General features: G+C 36.3%; 1 protein-coding gene across 2 annotated transcripts; it reads left to right on the top strand.

Annotated features, from left to right (window-relative positions):
* Positions 1 to 4,676: 4,676 nt before the first annotated feature.
* Positions 4,677 to 17,984, top strand: LOC117783635. 2 transcript variants are annotated; one of them, XM_034621138.1, is made up of 4 exons: positions 4,677 to 5,068; positions 16,451 to 16,582; positions 17,102 to 17,344; positions 17,487 to 17,984. In XM_034621138.1, the coding sequence occupies exons 1-4, from the start codon at positions 5,039 to 5,041 to the stop codon at positions 17,715 to 17,717; spliced, it is 636 nt and encodes a 211-aa protein (XP_034477029.1). In that variant the 5' UTR covers positions 4,677 to 5,038; the 3' UTR covers positions 17,718 to 17,984. The 2 variants fall into 2 exon arrangements, with proteins under 2 accessions (XP_034477029.1, XP_034477028.1); XM_034621137.1 differs by lacking the exon at positions 4,677 to 5,068 and adding an exon at positions 12,375 to 12,497.
* The last annotated feature ends 1,011 nt before the right edge of the window (positions 17,985 to 18,995 follow it).

Below are 18,995 nucleotides of genomic sequence, written 5' to 3'. Positions count from 1 at the left end.
TTGGCAGAGGATTACGATTACGGCTGCTTCAACCGTGGGCGGGGCAAAGGCAAACATAATTACGCCCACACTTAAGAGCTTTTATCTGAGCTTGTTTTTGTGAAAAACTTTGCAAACAGATTTACACAATGTTCAGTTAAACGATTGCAATAAATTTCGTCTGCTTAAATGTGGTGATTACGAGCACAAGTGCAGTTTCCCCTGATCACATGTACAGAATTATAATAAAAAATAATAAAAACAGAAAGAAAAAAAATACAGAATGAAGCCAGGCAAAGTCAGAAACAATGAACGTGGCCCAAGGCATATGCAAATGTCAATAACAAATACGCACATCACATCCAAATAAATACAGGAGGACTCTTTGCCCTATATCACAATATTACGTATACGATGCGTTGCCGTTGTGGTTGACGCTGTCGCTGTCGCTGTCGCTGCCATATGGGGCAATTATTACACGTACCACGGGGCAATTATTACACGTACCACGGGCAAACGCCTGCCTGCCTGCTTGCCTGCATGACTGAATGCCTGAATGAATGAGTGAATGAGTGAATGGTTAAGTGGGCGAACTACCGCGGAGGCGAGAGGGCGTGGCCCATTTACATGCACGCCTTCAATGAAATTGGCGGATTTGCGTTAAGCAAGCGATACAATTGAAATTTCAAATACGATACGCTCAGTCGATGACAGCCGTTTATGTTGATGACGAAGATTCCCCTCCTTATCGGCGGGCGTTGCAGGGCGTAACTGTGGCTTACACGGATTGAACTTATTGTCAGCCTGCTGGCATAACGCATATCGACCCACGGTTCACACACACACACACACCCAGACCACGCGGAGACCAACACATGGGTCCCACCCATGAAATTGATAACGTGTGATTTAATGTGTTTTTAACGCGTTTTAATGTGATTTCCAGTTAAATGAGGCGTGCCTAGGCATAGACCCGCCCATTGATTTGTTAGCCCATCAACAACACTTGATGTGTCGAGCCGTTCATCCGGTGTAAAAGCGACGCGTCGTTTGCTTGCTTTTCTAAAACTTGTTTGCCCAAACCAAATATGCGACAGCCTAAAAGTATGCAACACTTTTTCGTCTACTACTAAAATAAAAACTGACAGTTAAAGCCGTAGCAAATTGGGAATATAAAATGCAAAATACGTAGCATAAGTGGAATATGCACATATAAGTGAAATGAGTGGCAACCGTAATAAATAGTTGTAAATCACAGACAATAAATTCTGATAACTATTTTCATTTTCGTTTTTGGTTTCCTGCTTCATCAAGTTTTCACACACCATTGGCTTAAAGTGCGACAATTGCCGGAATACTACGTATGTTTGCTTTGCAGCAGTTGCTCATTCTCTGTCAGAAATATGGCCAAACAATGCCAACAAAGGATGCTTCATAAATCACTATATTTGTACGTATATAAAAAAATTTAGATCAATTTGCATTTATACATTTTCACAGCAGGCGTTTGAGGGGTATTTGGTCTCTCTGCACGATTGAATGCATCGGAAAAGGTATATTCTCATATGAACCGTATGGTATTATTGGTTTCATTGTGCATTTATTTAAATCATCGCAACGGGCTGCCACTGAAAAGACTGCAGTTTTTATTTTAGCTGTGAAGCGCTCTCGAAATAATAAAAATCACGCTCAATTAAAATTATTTAAGCAAATCAACTTTTGTAGATATATAACGCTTATGATTTTAAATTGAATTTTCATAGTTGGAATTTTTTATATGAATGGCGTGGGTAAAAATGGCTTTTTAATATAGAATATGCACCATAAATATTTCAATAAATCTCAATCCTAAGACAGTAACCTTGACACTGATGCCTCTCTGATTACACTATGTACTTGTATGTGGCACAACTACTCGGAAATTACTCGTAGAGCTGCGTGCACCCCAAAAGCTAGATAAGCATTTGCCAAAAATGACACTAAATTACTTGAATGTCAGCAGGCGGTGTAATTTAAAAGCAATTTTGTGATCATCAAATGTCACCAACAGATGAGCTCATAAGCTAAGCAAAAACTCTAACAGAGTACACACACTGCACATACACACACACCTTTTCAAATTTAATAACGCTAAATAATTAACAAAGATTTAACAAAATTCCAAATAGCTCTAATTCATATTAAACATAATATTAATAGTATTGCATGTTTGCGAAAGGGAAGAGATAATGTCAAAATTAAAATGAAAAGAAAAAAGATGATAATTGTAAAAGAATTTAGTTTTAAAATATTAATTGTTATATAGTTTTTCACATTTACTGTTTAATTTAATTTATTTAAATTTTCAATCATGTGAAGTTGTCCATTGAATCTTTCTAATGGCTTATTCAAATACCAACTGCCGTCCAAAAATCAGAAGCACTGCCAATCATATGTTTGGCCAGATTCGAGCACTAATTGCATATTACAAGTCCGTTGTTTGGCTTTGTCTGCTGGAAATGCATTACCAATGCCATTGCGAGTATTGTTGCCAATTGCACAGATGATGACAGAGAAAAGACCAAACCACAGATACACGTAGTCAAAGTCAAATAAACGATAATGTTGTTGCTGTTATTGTTGGCTGTTGATTGTGTTAAGGTCATTGGCGGAAATTATAAAAAATTGCGTGCCGCATAAAACAAACTGAAAATCATATTTGTACCCATATGAGGCGTGCAGACGAGAGATTACTGTGTTCACTTGTTGTAGTGATGACAGTGATCTTATCAGCCAAATGCTTCTTCTTCTCTTTCTTCGACAAGAGCTAGTCGAGACTCTTGGCAACATTTCCGCTTGGCCAAATTGAACTGTTTTGTGGGTTGTGGTCACATCAACGAGATTGAGCGCTTATCGTAAGCGAAAGACAAAGACCAAGATGAAGAGGAAAACGAAGAAGAAGACACTCAGTTGTAATGCCAAGTTGATTGTGGTTAACACACAAGTGACCATAATTCAGTTGGCAGTGGTTACACGTGTGCAAATTGTTGAAAGCCTTAGTAGCACCTCCACATCCCAATCTGCGTCATCCGCATTCACCACAGCCATTCGCATTCGCATTCATTTGTGTTTGCAATTTAATGCCTGGAAATCATTCGTTTATTCAAACATTTCCGGGTAGGGTCGAAGAGCCCTGGGCTCGTCCTTTGCCCAAATAGTATCACGTACGCCTTCAAACAATTATTGTCCTTGCCTGGTGACACATGGAGAATGAGTGCGAGAAAAAGCAAGAAATTTATTATGCAGGATGCTGTGAATTAAAATCAAATTTGATTTAAGGCGACAGCCAGAACGTTTTTCTATTTCGTTAACATACTTATGCTGGAAGTGGAGTAGGCTTTAATCAGTTGGCCAACATCTTGATTGTTTCGCTCTAAATCGCATTTGGTTCATCTGTTTTAATGGGCACACAATTAAAATGAATCGCCGCGTAAATGACCCAATAAATTCATAGGTTTTTGGTAATAAATAACAACAAATTCTGCGATGTATTCGCCAGTTCAGCACAGTTTCTAGACCAGTGAACAGTTCAATATATTAGAGTTAAGCTAAGGCCCATAAGCGCAATCATCAGCGTATTTAGTGTGGCTAACTACAGTGGCAAATAAACCAAGCGTAAACCAATTGCAAACAGGTAAAGTATAAATATTTATTTATTTACAGTTTACAGCGTCACACGCGGCGTATGTGTGATGCAGCTCCGATGACTCAGTCGAGCAGTCAAATACTCGTATTTTTGTATAACTCGTTCGTTTTCAATCCAAAGCTTCTGTGAAACCCAAACAAAATGCTATTATCGTTGCGGTGTGAAAATTCGCGCATGTCCAGTGAAAGTTGTTAATTATTTATCTAACACTCGCCTGCAGTTTTCATCAATATGCTGCAATCTCAAAGTTGGCACAAACTCCAAAACGAATTTATTGCCTCATATGCGGAAAAGAAAGTCTGAAACGACAACTCTACTTGTATTTTGCCAGTCAATGGCCTGACAAGAAACTTATTGATCAGCCAATACTGTCAGCACTATTACTTCAAAAGAGAGGGTAGTCTGAGATATTTTTTTATATTTACTGTGAATTTTGAACGCCTGAAACTATTGTCCAGAAATTAAATTTAATCAGACAGACTTCTTTGTGTCGTTTCTAGTCATTTTTTGTGTCCGAAAACTTTTGAGACAACCCCTGGTTAAGCAACTGACCAACGTCAGCTAATCAGCATGTCAGTCAGTCAGTCATGCGTGACTATTTCTGTTGCTATTGCTTTTGCTATTGCTTATTCAAACTGTGAAACACTTGATGTCGAATACACAGTGCGAAATGGTTGCGAAAACGCAACAGCAGCGCACGCGTACAGCGCACATTCAATATTCAGTCAGTAAGTAAGTAAGTATCTCATGGATACTTCAGACGAAACAGCTGAGATACGTGCGCGCAGTCGTTCCATTCTCCTTCTCCCGCTTTTGTCCACTGCAAACACGTTAAGCGGCGCCGAAACCTAAACGCAAAACCCAAAACGAATCCGAATGTGAATCCGAATCCGAAACTGAAACCGAAATCGAAAACCCGCCAAGCGACCAGCAAAGCTGACGCCTCGAGAGAAGCGTCGGTTGCCGGCTTCACGCGATGTATCTCTAGTCTGGGCCAGACTTATTTGAGTATCGGTAAGAGACTCTTGAGTATTCAGTTGCGAATTTCATACAATACGAAACGGTCGCTTGTGGGTTTTCTGTATGTGCAATAGAATTCATATATCGTTTGATATTAAGCTGATCACTTGATAAACCTTATTTCAAGACGGCAGCGAGCGGTTAAGTGTCGTCTGAGAAGTTTCGCATTAATGCGGAAATTAGTCAAGTCAATAAAGTGAAGTTTTTTTGTGGTAACTCTAACAAAAGCAACAGCAACAACAACATCAGCATCAGCAACAAAAGCAGCAGCAGTCAACAGAGCATCGAGTGAAAAGAAAGAGAGAAGAATACGTGTTTGTGTTCAGAAATACTTTAAACAAAATACGAGCAAACATGATCGAGAGACGCAGTCAACTGGATAAGGTATGCAAACACCGCATTAAGAGAAACATACAATTCAATTCTATTTTAAGTTAGTAACAGCCACAAAAGTAACAAGATACAGATACAAAGGTACAGATACAAATCTAGTTAAAGCAAGAGAATTATTAACTTTACAACTTACAACTTGTAGAATTTTATTTATGTTTATCGAAACTGACTACACTCTTAAAAAAAAAGTGTATTATTTTTAGATGTGAACGTATATATGGTATGTTATATATTGTGTATTTTAGATTGGCTATATTGGCCATATTCCGAAAGAAAAAAAATCTGATATATTTGCAAGATCTTTAAACATTTTTCGGACACAAAATGTAATATTTATTGATATTTATTACAATATAAAATTAAGATTAGCATCAATTAGCAAAAAAAATATACCTTGATTGCTTATTCAAATCATTTAAGATACAAATGTATATATTACATTTATTAATTTAAACCTGAACTTCTCGAATTCCGTCAAGTTGTTTTTATACAATTTTTTTTCAGTCTGTGACAACTTCTTTTCGATACAAATGTACATAATTAATTGTATAGGGCTGTTTATATTTTGCACAGTTCAGATTTTCAAAGAATTCCTTTAAAGATCGTCTTCAACATATTGTTTAACTGATAAGCCGGTTTCCTGAAAAGTAGTGAGATCATAAGACAAGAAGTGAAGAATTATGTTTCATTGTGTATTTGACTTATTTGTGAATCTAAATCCTCATTTGTATCTTGTGAGTGGACATGATTCAGTATCAAATTCGCATTTCCATCTCTCCCCTCTTCGTTTTTTTGTGAGTCATTAAAAATACAAAATAAAAACAGATGATAATTCAGCTAAGTTACGATAACTTTTGCTTTTCGCATAATCTTACTTGGAAGTGTTTGTAGAATGCTTTGAAATTCTAATTAATGACGTGCGTATTCAGTTACGTAATTCATGTGAGAGACGAGACGAAAGTCAGCCAAAAGCTGTCCCAATATGAATTATTTATGAATTTTGCGATTCATTTGTAATTAATTTAAGCCTGTTGACAAACACAAAGTATCTGTAGAGGCTATAAATACCAGTGAGATGTTTGAAAACATTAAGATTCTATACAGAAGCTGACGAGAATTCTTTTTGGCGAATTGATCGACATATATAAAGATATTTATATTTATATTTATATTATTTTGTATAATACATATTTCGTGTGATGATCAGCAGACGTCAGACAACTGACGTCACTGCAGTTTGCAAATTTCAAATGTGAAATGCGGTAACAGTTGGCGTGGGCTGACTGTTGGGTAAGGAGACCAATTTTGGATATGAAGTGTGCTTCAAGTCACGTAAGACCGCTTTCGATATGGTAGAAGCTCAACTTAACTGGGTAACAGTTATGACAAAGCAAGCCAAGTTACCAATAGACAGTTAGAAATTAGCATAAGAGCCTGTTGCCTCTCTGCCTGTCTTTCAGACTGGGAATGAACGTGCCACAAACAGTTCCTATTCAACTTGTTAGCACGAGCACTCCACAAACTGATTGTTTGTCCAGTTGAAGCATTTTAAATGAGCAACAGAGTACTGTGGGTACAATTAAGCTAATAGGAAGTAATTAGAGTCTTACTGCTCCAGCGGATGAATATGCAAACTCAACGGAAACAGTCGGCCAATTAGAAGAAACAGCATTTGATTATTACTCAAAGTAAGCTCGAAATGTAACTAGAAAATCATGTAACCGGAAATGCATAGTGCTCTACTATGCTTTACATCGCTTAACTGCACTGAAAAAAAAGAGACAAACTTTTAAAATCAAGAACATTCATCACAAACATTACTTACACTAAGAATAAAAGTCTTAAATAATTAGGAAAGTAAAAATATGTACCATTTCTTATAAAACAAATGGTGGCCCCAACCACTCGTAACAAATTAAAATAAAATTACTAAGACAGAATAAAATGTATAAAAGTGAAAAATTAAAAAAAAAAAATTTTAAATCTTTATTTTAGAACATTTTTTATCAGTCTATGGTCTAGCATAATCCGAATCCAGATAAAGTTCATTAACACAGCGCAAAGCAATTAAAAACAAGTCTCTGGCAAGAGATGATTGACAGAAAAGTTGAATTCCACCATAAACTGGCCAAGCAACGACTTTGATGGGATCTGAAGTGGTTTTTATGAGAGCACAGATGAACATCGCACTGCTTCACATTAGCTTTTGATTAATTGTTCGTCAACTACTTGTTTTTAATCTGCTGTGAAATTAGTTGCCAAACAACTTAAGATCAAATACTGTAAACATACTTCCCAAACTTATTATATAATTTTCTGAATTTGTTCTCAAGCTTTAATAAGAAATGCTTGATATGTAATAAAAGTTGAACTAACTTGATAATGTTATAAGCCTTTGCAATTTTCTCAGAAAGAGAAATAAAAATGCCTGAAGGGTACTTCAGATACAAATAATGAAATACTGCTGATTTTCCTTAGCTCTGCAGCATATAAAATAAAAATAGTTTCTAGAAAAGCTTTTAGTCTGTTTTTCAATGGATACATTTTTTTATACCTAACAAATGATGTATTTTATTCAGAATTTGGCTTAGTAGCTAAGTTGATTTGTGAGAAATAAATAAATTCTGCATTTTAAATAAGTTGTTTTACGACTACAAAATATTTTTAAATTCTGCATAAAAATAGTAAGATTGCAGTTATGGGGAGAATTCGAATATCGAGTATTGAAAATTCTCTGTAGTAAAAATAGGGAAAATAAAAGTGTATTATTATGCCAAATTCCAATTGCTGAATATTTCTGTGAACAAACTGTTAATTAAATTAATAAAGTTTCTTAAAATCCGTTCAACACAAATTTATGAGCTTTCAATGAGCAAAGGCTATTGTCGATAAATTCAATTAATATTACAGATATTTTCATATTAAAAAAGCATACATTTAATTGATTTTTAATAATAGCTGGTCGAATTTTCACTGCACGTGTCGCATAGTTAACATTACATAAATTACTTTTATTTTTTTTTTTCGCCTTTTGCCAACAACTATGCAAGTTTTATGCTCTTTTTGTTGTTGTTTCGATTAAATATGCACATTAATTACGCTCTGTTCGAGATACAAATGGAATGAAATACCTACAATCTGTTGTTATAAATGTGTGTGTGAGTATGTGCAAGTAATTTAATTATTGCAAATTAATTACATTGATTATTTCGGTATTAAGTGGCTGCCAACTTTATGCACACTCGTATCACAGTCTATCGAGCGAAACTGCGTGTGAGTGTGTGTTTGCTTGTGTGTGTTTTCCATTGATTGCCATTAATTAACTGCTTGATTAACGATAGATACGTCGACCCGTATTCTACTATTAAACTCAGCTTAGTGTAATTGCAGTTTCACTTTTTATATAGCTTGCTTTACGAGTACTCTAATTGAGACTTTGGGAGCAAGTAGTTAGTTAGCTGGTTAAAGTTAATTATATGGAGTGATGTAGAGTATTTGGTAGTGATATCTACTCAACTGATAGCCATTCCCAAATGGGGAACTTTTTGTGATTCTTGGAACAATTTCCAACACTCAGTTCACGAAAAAATAAGCAAATAAGCTAATCGAATTGTCAAAAGTAAAACGTAAGGTAATGACTTTGTGTGAATTAGCAACAACAACAAAAAAAGTCGCTAAACAAATTATAAAAGTTATTCGGACTAAAAAAAAACTTAAAAGTTTAAAAAACCTTAACTCAGTTGAACAGGCAACAGAATGTCAATAATGAGCGATAATAGAACTCGTTATGTTCTACTGCCCCTGCTCACACACACAGGTACACACACACTCACACACTTGTAGAAACAAGTATACTGATACATAAGTACATAATCATTTATCTTCAAACAATTGCGCCGTGTTTCTTGCACGTGTTCGGGTTCAGGTTCAAGGCTTTGAGCCGTGACTCTCAGCATAGGGGCAGCTGCGGGGGGTTTAAAAGCGCCGAAAGGGGTTAGGGGGCGGAAGGGCGGAAGGGCGGCAGCTTCCACCATCTGGGCGTAACAGTTTGAGCTTTCCGCAAAAAGTTCACGTTCTGTGGCCGCTGAAAATAAAATATTCAGAAAAAAAAATATTTAACTAAATAAAAAATCAAGTCAAAAGAAAATTGCACCAAAGCGACGACAACAAAAAGACACCGAGAGAGAGAGAGCGAAATGAAATAAAAGCAAAACAGGTAATAAAATATAAAGCTGACCGTGAGCAATGTCAGGGGCTCATGGCGCTTAGACGCCACTTGTGTTTGTGAGTGCTGTGTGTGTGTGTGTGTGTGTGTGTGCTGTAAGTGTGACCAGTCGAAAGGTGTAAAACCGTTGAACGCAACTGCTGTTGTTGTAGTTGTTGTTGTTATAGTTGTTGCTATTTTTAAACAATTCAAATTTATGCATTGTCAGTAGACAGCAGGCAGACAGAGATGGCAATAGCAACGACAGTAACAACAGCAGCTAGAGTCCAAATAACAACAACAATAGCCAAAACAGCCGGTTCAGCTAAATTGAATTTTACGCTTTATGCCGCTTTGTTATTTGGTTTCTAGTTCAAGTTTAGGGTCAATAACTGTCGATTGCATTTTAACTAAGTTGGTCAGACAGCTGCTGTTGCTGTTGATTTACAATTTGTAAAATTGGCAAACAGTTTACAAAAATATAAAATCCAAAGAGCGATAAGAACACTTTAAGCCAAAGTCGAAACTTAGCTACACTTTATTGGAAGTTACTATAACTAACATGATTGATTATTATTATTTTTAACAATACATAAATTTAATAATTTAAACATATTATTAATAAATTTTAAAATTATTTCTTAATAAAAAAAATAGTGGAAGTGACATACATCATTTATTTATGTAAATATATAATGAGTAAATGGCGGGCTTTAATTAACTTGAGCGTGTTATGTTAATAATATATTCTTTGTTTGCTTAGTAAACTGTTGCAAAATGATTAAATTATGCTAATATACAGTCATTAAGCTGTTAGTTTTTACTAAAATGATTTTTTGATGAATGGCAAACGGATATTATGTTATGTTAAGTTTTCAAAAACAACAAGTTAAAAGTTTAGAGATAAGCTATTTTAATTCCTAACATTTTTTTATATAACATTAAATGTATTAACAGAATTTACAATTGCAGAAAATGCAGATCTAGCTAAAGCATATTACAAATAACTGCAACTAAAACTTACATTGACTGCAAACTGAATAGTAAAGTTTTCATGCCGAACATTAAACGATTTGTTGTGTATCTAAAGCCGCTCAAGAGACAAACAGCTGTAAACAGAAATCCAAGTGTCTGTCCATCAATTCGACAGTCTGTTTATCTTTATCAGCTTCTCTGTATGTTTGTATGTATATTGATTGAGCATTTGTGTTATGTTTATCTTTGCATATAAAAAATAAAAAAAATAAAAATAATAAAAAGGGCGCGCTAAGTGAATCACGAGTAAAGCAAATGATACGCAACAACAATTCACAACGAACAGCAAGTTCAATGCGATTGTGATTTACGAGTATCTTTATTGCAGGTTCAATGCATCATCTATCTGTTTATCTGGGATAATGCTAATGGAAGGTTAAAGGTGCAAGAGCTCTATGTCTCTCAATGTGTGTGTTCAACTTGTTACGTGAGTAACTGCAGCTCAGAGACTTAAGGTAGATCAGTTCCAGGCGGGTAAAGGGCTGAGATACTGTATTGCTTTTTATAATTTGCACATTCTGCGCACTGCAGGTTCAATGAAACCTATAAATATTCTTAGTTATACGAGTGTAATGATCTCAATTAAATGAAAGAAGAATTTTATTAAAATGTTTTATGATTTTAAAACTGGAACACAACAGAAATAATCTGATAAAATCTAAGCGGCAAATCGAAATACGCTGGTAATAAATTGATTACAAATATTATCTGATTTTGTAATTAATATATTTACATATTCATAATCCAGAAATACAAATGCAATTCACAACAGTTTATGCTAGGTGAGCTGAAAAACATTTTTTTTTTTTAAGTAATCACTTTGCAATTAAAATTTTTGCCTGAGCTAAGTTTGGTTTCCTTAATTTTCCAAATTGCTGGAGAAGCTTAAAACTCGGTGACTAACTGACGTTGTTGTCGGTCCTTGTTATGCATACTGATTTAAATTTAGACGGGCAACCTTTTCGCTCGGTTTGTGTTTTATTTTAGCCACAAACTGAGCCGCAGCCTTTTTTGGGTCTGCTTCGATTATCGCATCGTATATTTAAGTATGCAGCTACGCTCGAGTTCAAGGTAGTTCCGGTTTGATGACGGGCTTTGCAAAATTCCTCGCTGCAAAGCACACGATTACATGTACATATACTCGGACGTAATTTTATATGTGTGTAACATGATTTCTCGACCTCATCTACGCTTAATGATTGAGTGGAGCACGCGTAGAACGCGACTATCTGATATGGATATGTATGTGGACATTGACTTGGCATTGTTGCCACCAAAACTCGGTCAGTCGCAATCGCAGTCGCAATCTCTCTTCCCATCTCTGTCTCTGCCCCTGTCTCTGTCTCTGAATCTTTGAGCTTGAGGTGGCGCCGTAAGGTGAGCAACTGATCTGTAAACGGACGGGTTCACTGAACTTGATTCATTTATAGATCATTTTACACTCGCGCTGCTGGCACTGAAATCGAGACCGATGCTCTATTAATTACCCATACATATACACAATACGAGCACATACATGTGTGTTTCTAGTATAGATTGGGCTATAAAAAATAAAATTGTGGTTCTGACTACATCAAATCGATGCCAGTAAGTGTGTCAGCCAGTCGACGTCAATTGCGCTGAAAGTAGCCAATCCACTTTTTGTTTTTTATTTTTTATTTCAATGTTCCCCGCCCACCTGCCGTGGCAAGATCGCTGTAGCTGCTCTTAAACCAGTTTTCTTTGACGCTGTGAAAGTGGCTCAAAGAAATTCTCTGCCATGCGCAAACTTATGTACTGCAAACTGCAAACTGTGAGACTCAACTAAATATATGTATTTACAGTGACTGCGTCAGAGTCATGTAATGCAAACAAGATTGAAGCGTGTGCAAGATCAGCTGTAGTGTAGCTGTCTCTGGCCCCGTTTCCCTCTCAGTCACCGTCTCCGTCTCCGTTCGATCTGCTGCAGCTTTAGAACTGTGCTACGTGCTGAATATAAGCAGCGCATGCGCTGCCCGCCGTCAGTTGCTGCGCAGACGCCTTCATGTGCACTTCACGTTAACAATAGACGACGTACGCGCTATCGTTATCGCTATCGTTAGTGTTATCGTTGGTTAACCATATTCAGCCATCGCCTTTGATTCTCAGCTCAGCTGAGTCTTTCACAAAATGGCAGCTCGCAGTGTCTACATCACAAACGAGGTGAGTTCCTGCTTTGCCAAAAACTACAACAACTACACCGACTGAAGGGGCGCAGAACCACTTTTGGATGCATAAAGAGACACTCGACAGTTACTGCTAATTAGTGCTGCCTCATTAAAAGCGGACACAAAGGCAACTATTTAACAAACTCTTGAGCAGCACTCAACTGGCATACGCGACTCAAAACTTGGCCAGAATCAGCACAATAATGATTTATTGTGGGCCATGTGAAGAATGTCGTAACTGAAGAGTCCAACAATCTTCGCAATATGAATAATTAATAAGCAAGCAGATAAACAAATACAAACAACAGCTGTGTGAAACTGTAGATTGGCCAAAATGAATTCTTAAAGTTACCAAACTCGTTTCAACACTTTTGCTTTTGCTTTTGTAAACTTTTACTTGGCAGCCAGCAGCAAAATGTTAACTTTACTTTTATAATTAGAATAAATTAGTATTAATTTTGCAACAGTGAAAGATAAACATAGATAAAGGGCCTCCAGGCAGCGCCAACGCATTTCGATAGGAAAACAAATCAATTGTAGAAATTGAAATAGAAAGCTACAAAAAACGTGAGCCGAACAAATTTTCCCAGAAAATGTGGTTGAGACTAGTGAAGTGTTTGTTTGGCCTCCAGCCGGAAATATGAATTGCTAATTTTAGTGGCCCCAAATAATTAAAGCAATTATGGTTGAATCTGTTGAAATGTTATTATAAGGTATTAAATTGAAATACAAAAGCAATAAGCCCTTATTGATATCCTCAAGCTAAGATGGAAGGCAGTTTTCTATGGAAAGAGCTCTTGCTGAGAAATGCAGAAGTATTCTAGTTTAAATACTAATTATACTCGAAATATTATAACAATTGAGCTTATTTTCCATAAATTAACACCTGCTATGTTACATATTTTACTATATACTCAATGATGATAGATTAAAGATTTAAAAATATTTGCAATTTGGTCAAATTTTAATCTCTTAAATCCGATTTAAGAATCATTTAAGATCTATAACTTACACAAAACCTATTGTTAAAATTCCGTACCCAAATGCTAAGCATATCAGATAACAATCACAGCTATTAGAAGATCTCATCTGACTATCACAATTTGCAAAATTTTATTAATAAATGTGATAAAGTGATTCCCTTAATTGCTTTCCGTTTATGGCTGTAGTAGTAAGATGATACTTTTAGCAAGTATCAGGCAACTTATTGGTAGTAAATCCTGTCCTTGCTATTGGCAAACGTACTTTACAGTACTCGTTGTCTTTCCCCCCTCCGCGCCCCTCGTTCGGGTCTAGACCGCGTATTCGCTGTGCAAGCAGAGTAATTAACGTTTATTGACATTGAACAAGCAAACGAGGCAAACAAAGCTGCGTAGGCGACCACTTCAAGATGATGGAAATTTTGCCGCCACATTTTCGTGAATTTAAATTTATTCTGTTGGGTTAACGATTCCGATATCATCCACCCGCACAGAAGTACTTATATACTTAAGCGAATGTGTGTGTGTGTGTGTGTATATATGTGTGGCACACTGTTGCATGTCCTGGCATACGATAGACAATAGCGAGTTTATGCCTCTGTTTGTACTTTTAATATTTGCCAAAGTTTTGAGCAAGAATAATAAAAGATTTTTGCGCGTTAAATACATAAAATGTCATTTGGCGAAGCGAGGTAAACAGAAAAACAAGAAACAAGGAACACAAAAAACGAAAAACAATAAAATGGTAAACAACAAAACCAAACACGCGATGCAGGCAAGAGTTGCACAATGGCAAGTTGCAAGAGTTGCGTATACGTTGCACATAACGTATACGCCGAGTATACAAGCACAAAAGACAATCTTGTCAAAACTTGAGAGCACTTTGAACCAATGCAAAGTAATTTAAATCTTGACTTCAACAAATTGACCAAAATTTCATTTGCTTTAGCACACAACAAATTTAAAGTTCATATAACAGAAACGAGAACGGCAATAACATAGCTATAAATATGTATGTGTAGGTATGTGAATAAACTGTATGGTAAATACTTCAAAACCAATTCTCTCATACCTCAATAAAAAAGAGCAAATGGCAACAGACCAAAGATTCATTTGGACTTGTGTTTCAAACACATGAGAGTTACCTCTTGTCCCTTTTTGTTATGCAAATGGAATTTGAGTACGAAAGCATTTTGGGCACTACTCTACTATAAAAAAAAGCTTAGAATATAAATCAAAAATATCTATATTTGCATGCGACTTTGTACAGTTGGTAAATGTAAATGGTTTTTAATTACACGAACTATTTGCAATATTCCAGATTTGCAAAATAGGATCAAAAAACATTTCGTTAACTTAACAATGTTTGACAATTATAGCTCTATTATTTATTGACAAGTGAAATGTATGAAATGGAAAAGCAACACAAAGACTAGCTGAAAGACTAGCCAATGTTTTGAGTTATTGCCAAGAGGCTCTTTAAGTCCGTTTAAAGTCATTATTAAAAGTAGAATTTTGTTAACCACTTAAAATGTGCATAATAATCAGAAAAAAAATGTGTAGAAACAAAAGACTATCCCACCGTTCACTGCCCACTGCCACGCCCCAACTCTACAATTTGTTGTTGACTTTTTTCTTCTTGCTTCTTTTTCTTCTTCTTTGTGGTTGTCGGTTGAGTGAATCACAGTTCTCTTGATTTATGCATTTCCTAAACGAATGTTAATAATTTCAGCATTTAACTGTTCAATGTTTTTGTGTGTATTTTTTTTATATATATATTGTATTTTTTCGTTTAATTTTTTATGTTGTTTTGCGCAGCTTGTTATCGGCCAAAAAATTGGCTAGCAGAATCTTTTTGCTTGGCGCCGTTGTAGCCTTCTCCTTTTGACAAGGGTCAGGGTTAGAGTCAAACATTTGCTTAATTATTTATTTAATTATCCAGCAACATGATGGTGTATTATTAGTTTTGCACCTTGTCGGCGATCCATGTCAAGGCTGCGGCAGAATCTTAAAGCTCAACATCAAGTATACGCCGCATAAAAAGGTAATTTAAACAATTGTACAATTGTACAATTGTATAATTAGACTCGGCACACTTACAATCTTGCACACTTGGTACTCTGATATCCAATGTGGTTAACTATGCAAAGTGAGTCTATTTTGCGTTGTGGCTTTGATTGCAGTCACAGACAGAAACTGAGATGAAAGAATACTCAGACAGGGATCCTCCCAAGTGTGTCCTGTTTTATGCGGGACAGCTTATGATTTAAAGCAGTTGAAGAACACTTATAAATGCATTGACCTTTGAACTTGCAGCATTCATTGCGGGTGGCAAACTGATTGTGCTCTGTCTTAAACTGTCGCTGATTTGTTTGCCTTGGCCCCCCGTTTAGCTTTCCAAAAACAAATTTAAAATAGTTGGAAAATGCGCATTGGCAGTGGGAAAACTCGCTGCTCGATGCGCTCGACCCGCCACATGAAGCAACAACAACATCTAAAACAAAAACTGGTTACGCCTGGCAAACGCCACGCGGCATGTTGGCCTTGTGCTAATCCACATTTCAGAATCCCAGCCGTAGTCACAGCAGCAGCAGCAACAGCAACAGCTGACAATTCTGCGACTACTTTGGGACCAAACTCGAATAGTCGATGGATTCAAATGGATGGTTTCATTGGCACAAAACCATTTAGCTGGTTGAGTGTGCGCCACAGAACGTAGTTGGCCAATGATCAGCCAAGTCGCATTTGAGAACGTGGCTCACACTTGGGAACGGCATCAACTTGACTTTGAGTTTACTGTGTTTGGGATTGTCAGAGTAACTCGGATTTAATTGCAAGATCAATGTGGCAGCTGCCACATAAATAAACGACGAGAATGAGTTTTGACAATGATGTACGACTAATTGCAATTGACACTGTTAAATGCGACTGCATCTAATCAGCAATCATTTCAATTGTATTTTTACAGATAATTATCACAGCCATGGACCGATTCGTATGGTTTGTGCTGTTGGTGGTCATGACGCATCTGGTCACCGAGTTCACTCGAGTCACGGGCTATGCGAGAGGGCAACGTCAGGAACTGGTACTCCTCAATGACGTAAGTATCAAATGCAATTTAGCTAGCTCAATGTGCACTCAATTCAATTGGCATAAATAAAAGTCAAGAATGAATTGCTATAATTTTCATGGAGATCGATTCACTTCATCGTTTTACTCTCGAGTTTCTCTCTCAATGCAAAAATTCGTAATGATTTCATGTTGCATAGTTTTGAGCGCAGCATTAAATACCATGATATATTTTAATTGCAACACATGAATGTATCAAATGAATATATATAGAAGTTGCCTTTGATTTTTAACTTAAATGAATACTATGTTCAATTTGGATATTTTTAATTAAATTACATTTATTAATATTTTCGTATCAAAGTCATAAATTTACTGCTTAATTAGCATAATTTGCATTTTTGTTTATTTTGTTGAATATTTGCATAAGCGAAATGCATGTCAAATAATACTGAAACGTATTTATCATACTTACAAGTGGCCAATTAGAGATTCCGCTTTGTGTCAAATGGCAAAAGGTTAAATTGTATGTCTATCTGTAATATTTCAGACCATGCTGCATCCGATGCCAGTACAGAACATGCTACTCTATCCTAGCCTTGAGTATGCACACTACGAGCAGACAGCGGGTGCTTCAGTTGGTGGCAACAGTTTACAACAGAACGCGGCAATGGTGCTGAGCAGTCTGGGAGTGGGCGGAGCAGGAGCTGGAAGCAATGCTGCGGGTAACAACGCTGTGGAACCCAGCTACCCGCTCTTTAGCCTACGGCCGTTAATTGACAGCATTTTCGAGGTAAGTGCTCGCATTTATAATCGTTTTGGCCCGCCCGCAGTGTCACTGATGATCTGTGTAAGCTGTGTGCTTGTCACGGCCAAAACCCGTTGAGAACCAATACCAATTTCGATGCCTAATGGCGACTTTCAATTTGCCGCAGATTCCGATATCCACGCTGCGTGCTGTCAACAATTTGGTGGGACGCCTCACAGGCAGCTATCGACAGGCACCGGAATTAGTGCAAAAATCGGCGACCATCGATGCGAATACGCCCATCCGGCTGCCTCCGGGCAATTCAGTGCCGATTCCGGGCAACTTTAAGCTGTCAACAACGGGAACGGCAGCTCAGCGACAGCCAATGCCAATGCCAATGCGAGAAGAGTTGGCGTAGTTCAAAAAGGCAGCACTTGACATTTTCATTTACATAATTCGTAATTAGTTTTGTAGTTCAACTTTGACCTTAGGCCTGAGCAAGGACAAGGCGCACACGTTTCTCGGTGTTGTGTTTATGGAAAAGCTGTAAGTGTATAATTGTATAAGTATGTGTTTAATGCATTTTTAGTGACTAAATATTTTCGTTTTTAATGTTGACTTTTGTGATATATGTAAACTTGTTGTAAGCTTAATTTAATTGTATTTATATGTACTTCATACTGAACGAAAAAAGCACAATATACATGTAGTTTAAAATAAAAAACAAAATATGCGTTATTATTCAGCGAGGCATCAACAAAATTAAACGTTTTTTGTGCGCAGCCTGAAAGCATGCAACACTTTTCAACCGAATAATTATTTAATGAGCGTTATTCGAGCGTAAAAAACTGCATACTTTTCAGCGCCATTTTAAAATGCATTAAAGTTTTGCATTTAAAATAAATCAGTCTGCAAAATGTCAACAGCCGCGAGATTCTATATCAGCAGGGAGTCATTCAACATGCTATTTCTGAGCAATATAAATTAAATATGACAACAGCGACTCTTATAGATTAAAAATAAACTCATAAACAGAACATTAATTAACTTATTCCCAGAAATGCATTCAAAATATTATCAAAATTTGCTTTTGAAATAATCAGGAAGTTGTCAATAACGTTATAGATTTGTCAATGAAAATAGATTAATAGTTCAAAGATTATATTTATTTAAATATACATTGCCCTGGGTTTTAATTCATATAAAACAAGCCCTTGTCTGCTTAAACTTGTTTTGATAACATTGGAAAATAATTGAATTAATCTAAAAATCGATATTATAAACTACGGCTTCTTAAAGCAGTTTTGTGATCTAATAATCAATGAATGCAAACTTATAAATTGATTCGCTATTGCAAGTATTTTTATTACATGCTCAATGTAAAAGCCTTGTGACACAGTTTGCTTTAACAAAGGTTAAACGGGAAAATAGTCTGAGAAGTGGTATATAATGGATGAATTAATCGAATAGATTTAACAGGGAATAAAACGATAAGTAAGTCATGCGGACTGTGATGAAAAAACTGAATGGAATTGTTGACCAACAAATCCAGCAGATTTAATTATATTTTTTATAATCGGCCCTTTTCTAGGCATTTGATTTCGACTCCGCATCTAAATTCATCGAGCACGTGCCATACGCTGCGTGGACAATCGAATCGAACAAAAACAAAATACATTAGCTCAGTTGTCTACTA

The sequence above is a fragment of the Drosophila innubila genome, assembly GCF_004354385.1.
Source record: "Drosophila innubila isolate TH190305 chromosome 2R unlocalized genomic scaffold, UK_Dinn_1.0 1_C_2R, whole genome shotgun sequence".
Classification (NCBI taxonomy): Eukaryota; Metazoa; Arthropoda; class Insecta; order Diptera; family Drosophilidae; genus Drosophila; species Drosophila innubila.
The sequence above is the reverse complement of the archived record's forward strand: the minus strand, read 5'-3'. Positions and strand labels throughout refer to the sequence as shown.

Bases quoted from the DNA above. Each gene is read 5' to 3' on its own strand.
- LOC117783635 (XM_034621137.1), top strand. From the start codon at position 12,465: ATGGCAGCTCGCAGTGTCTACATCACAAACGAG. The intron at 12,498-16,450 runs GTGAGTTCCTGC...GTATTTTTACAG, and splicing joins GTGTCTACATCACAAACGAG to ATAATTATCACAGCCATGGA. The intron at 16,583-17,101 runs GTAAGTATCAAA...GTAATATTTCAG, and splicing joins AACTGGTACTCCTCAATGAC to ACCATGCTGCATCCGATGCC.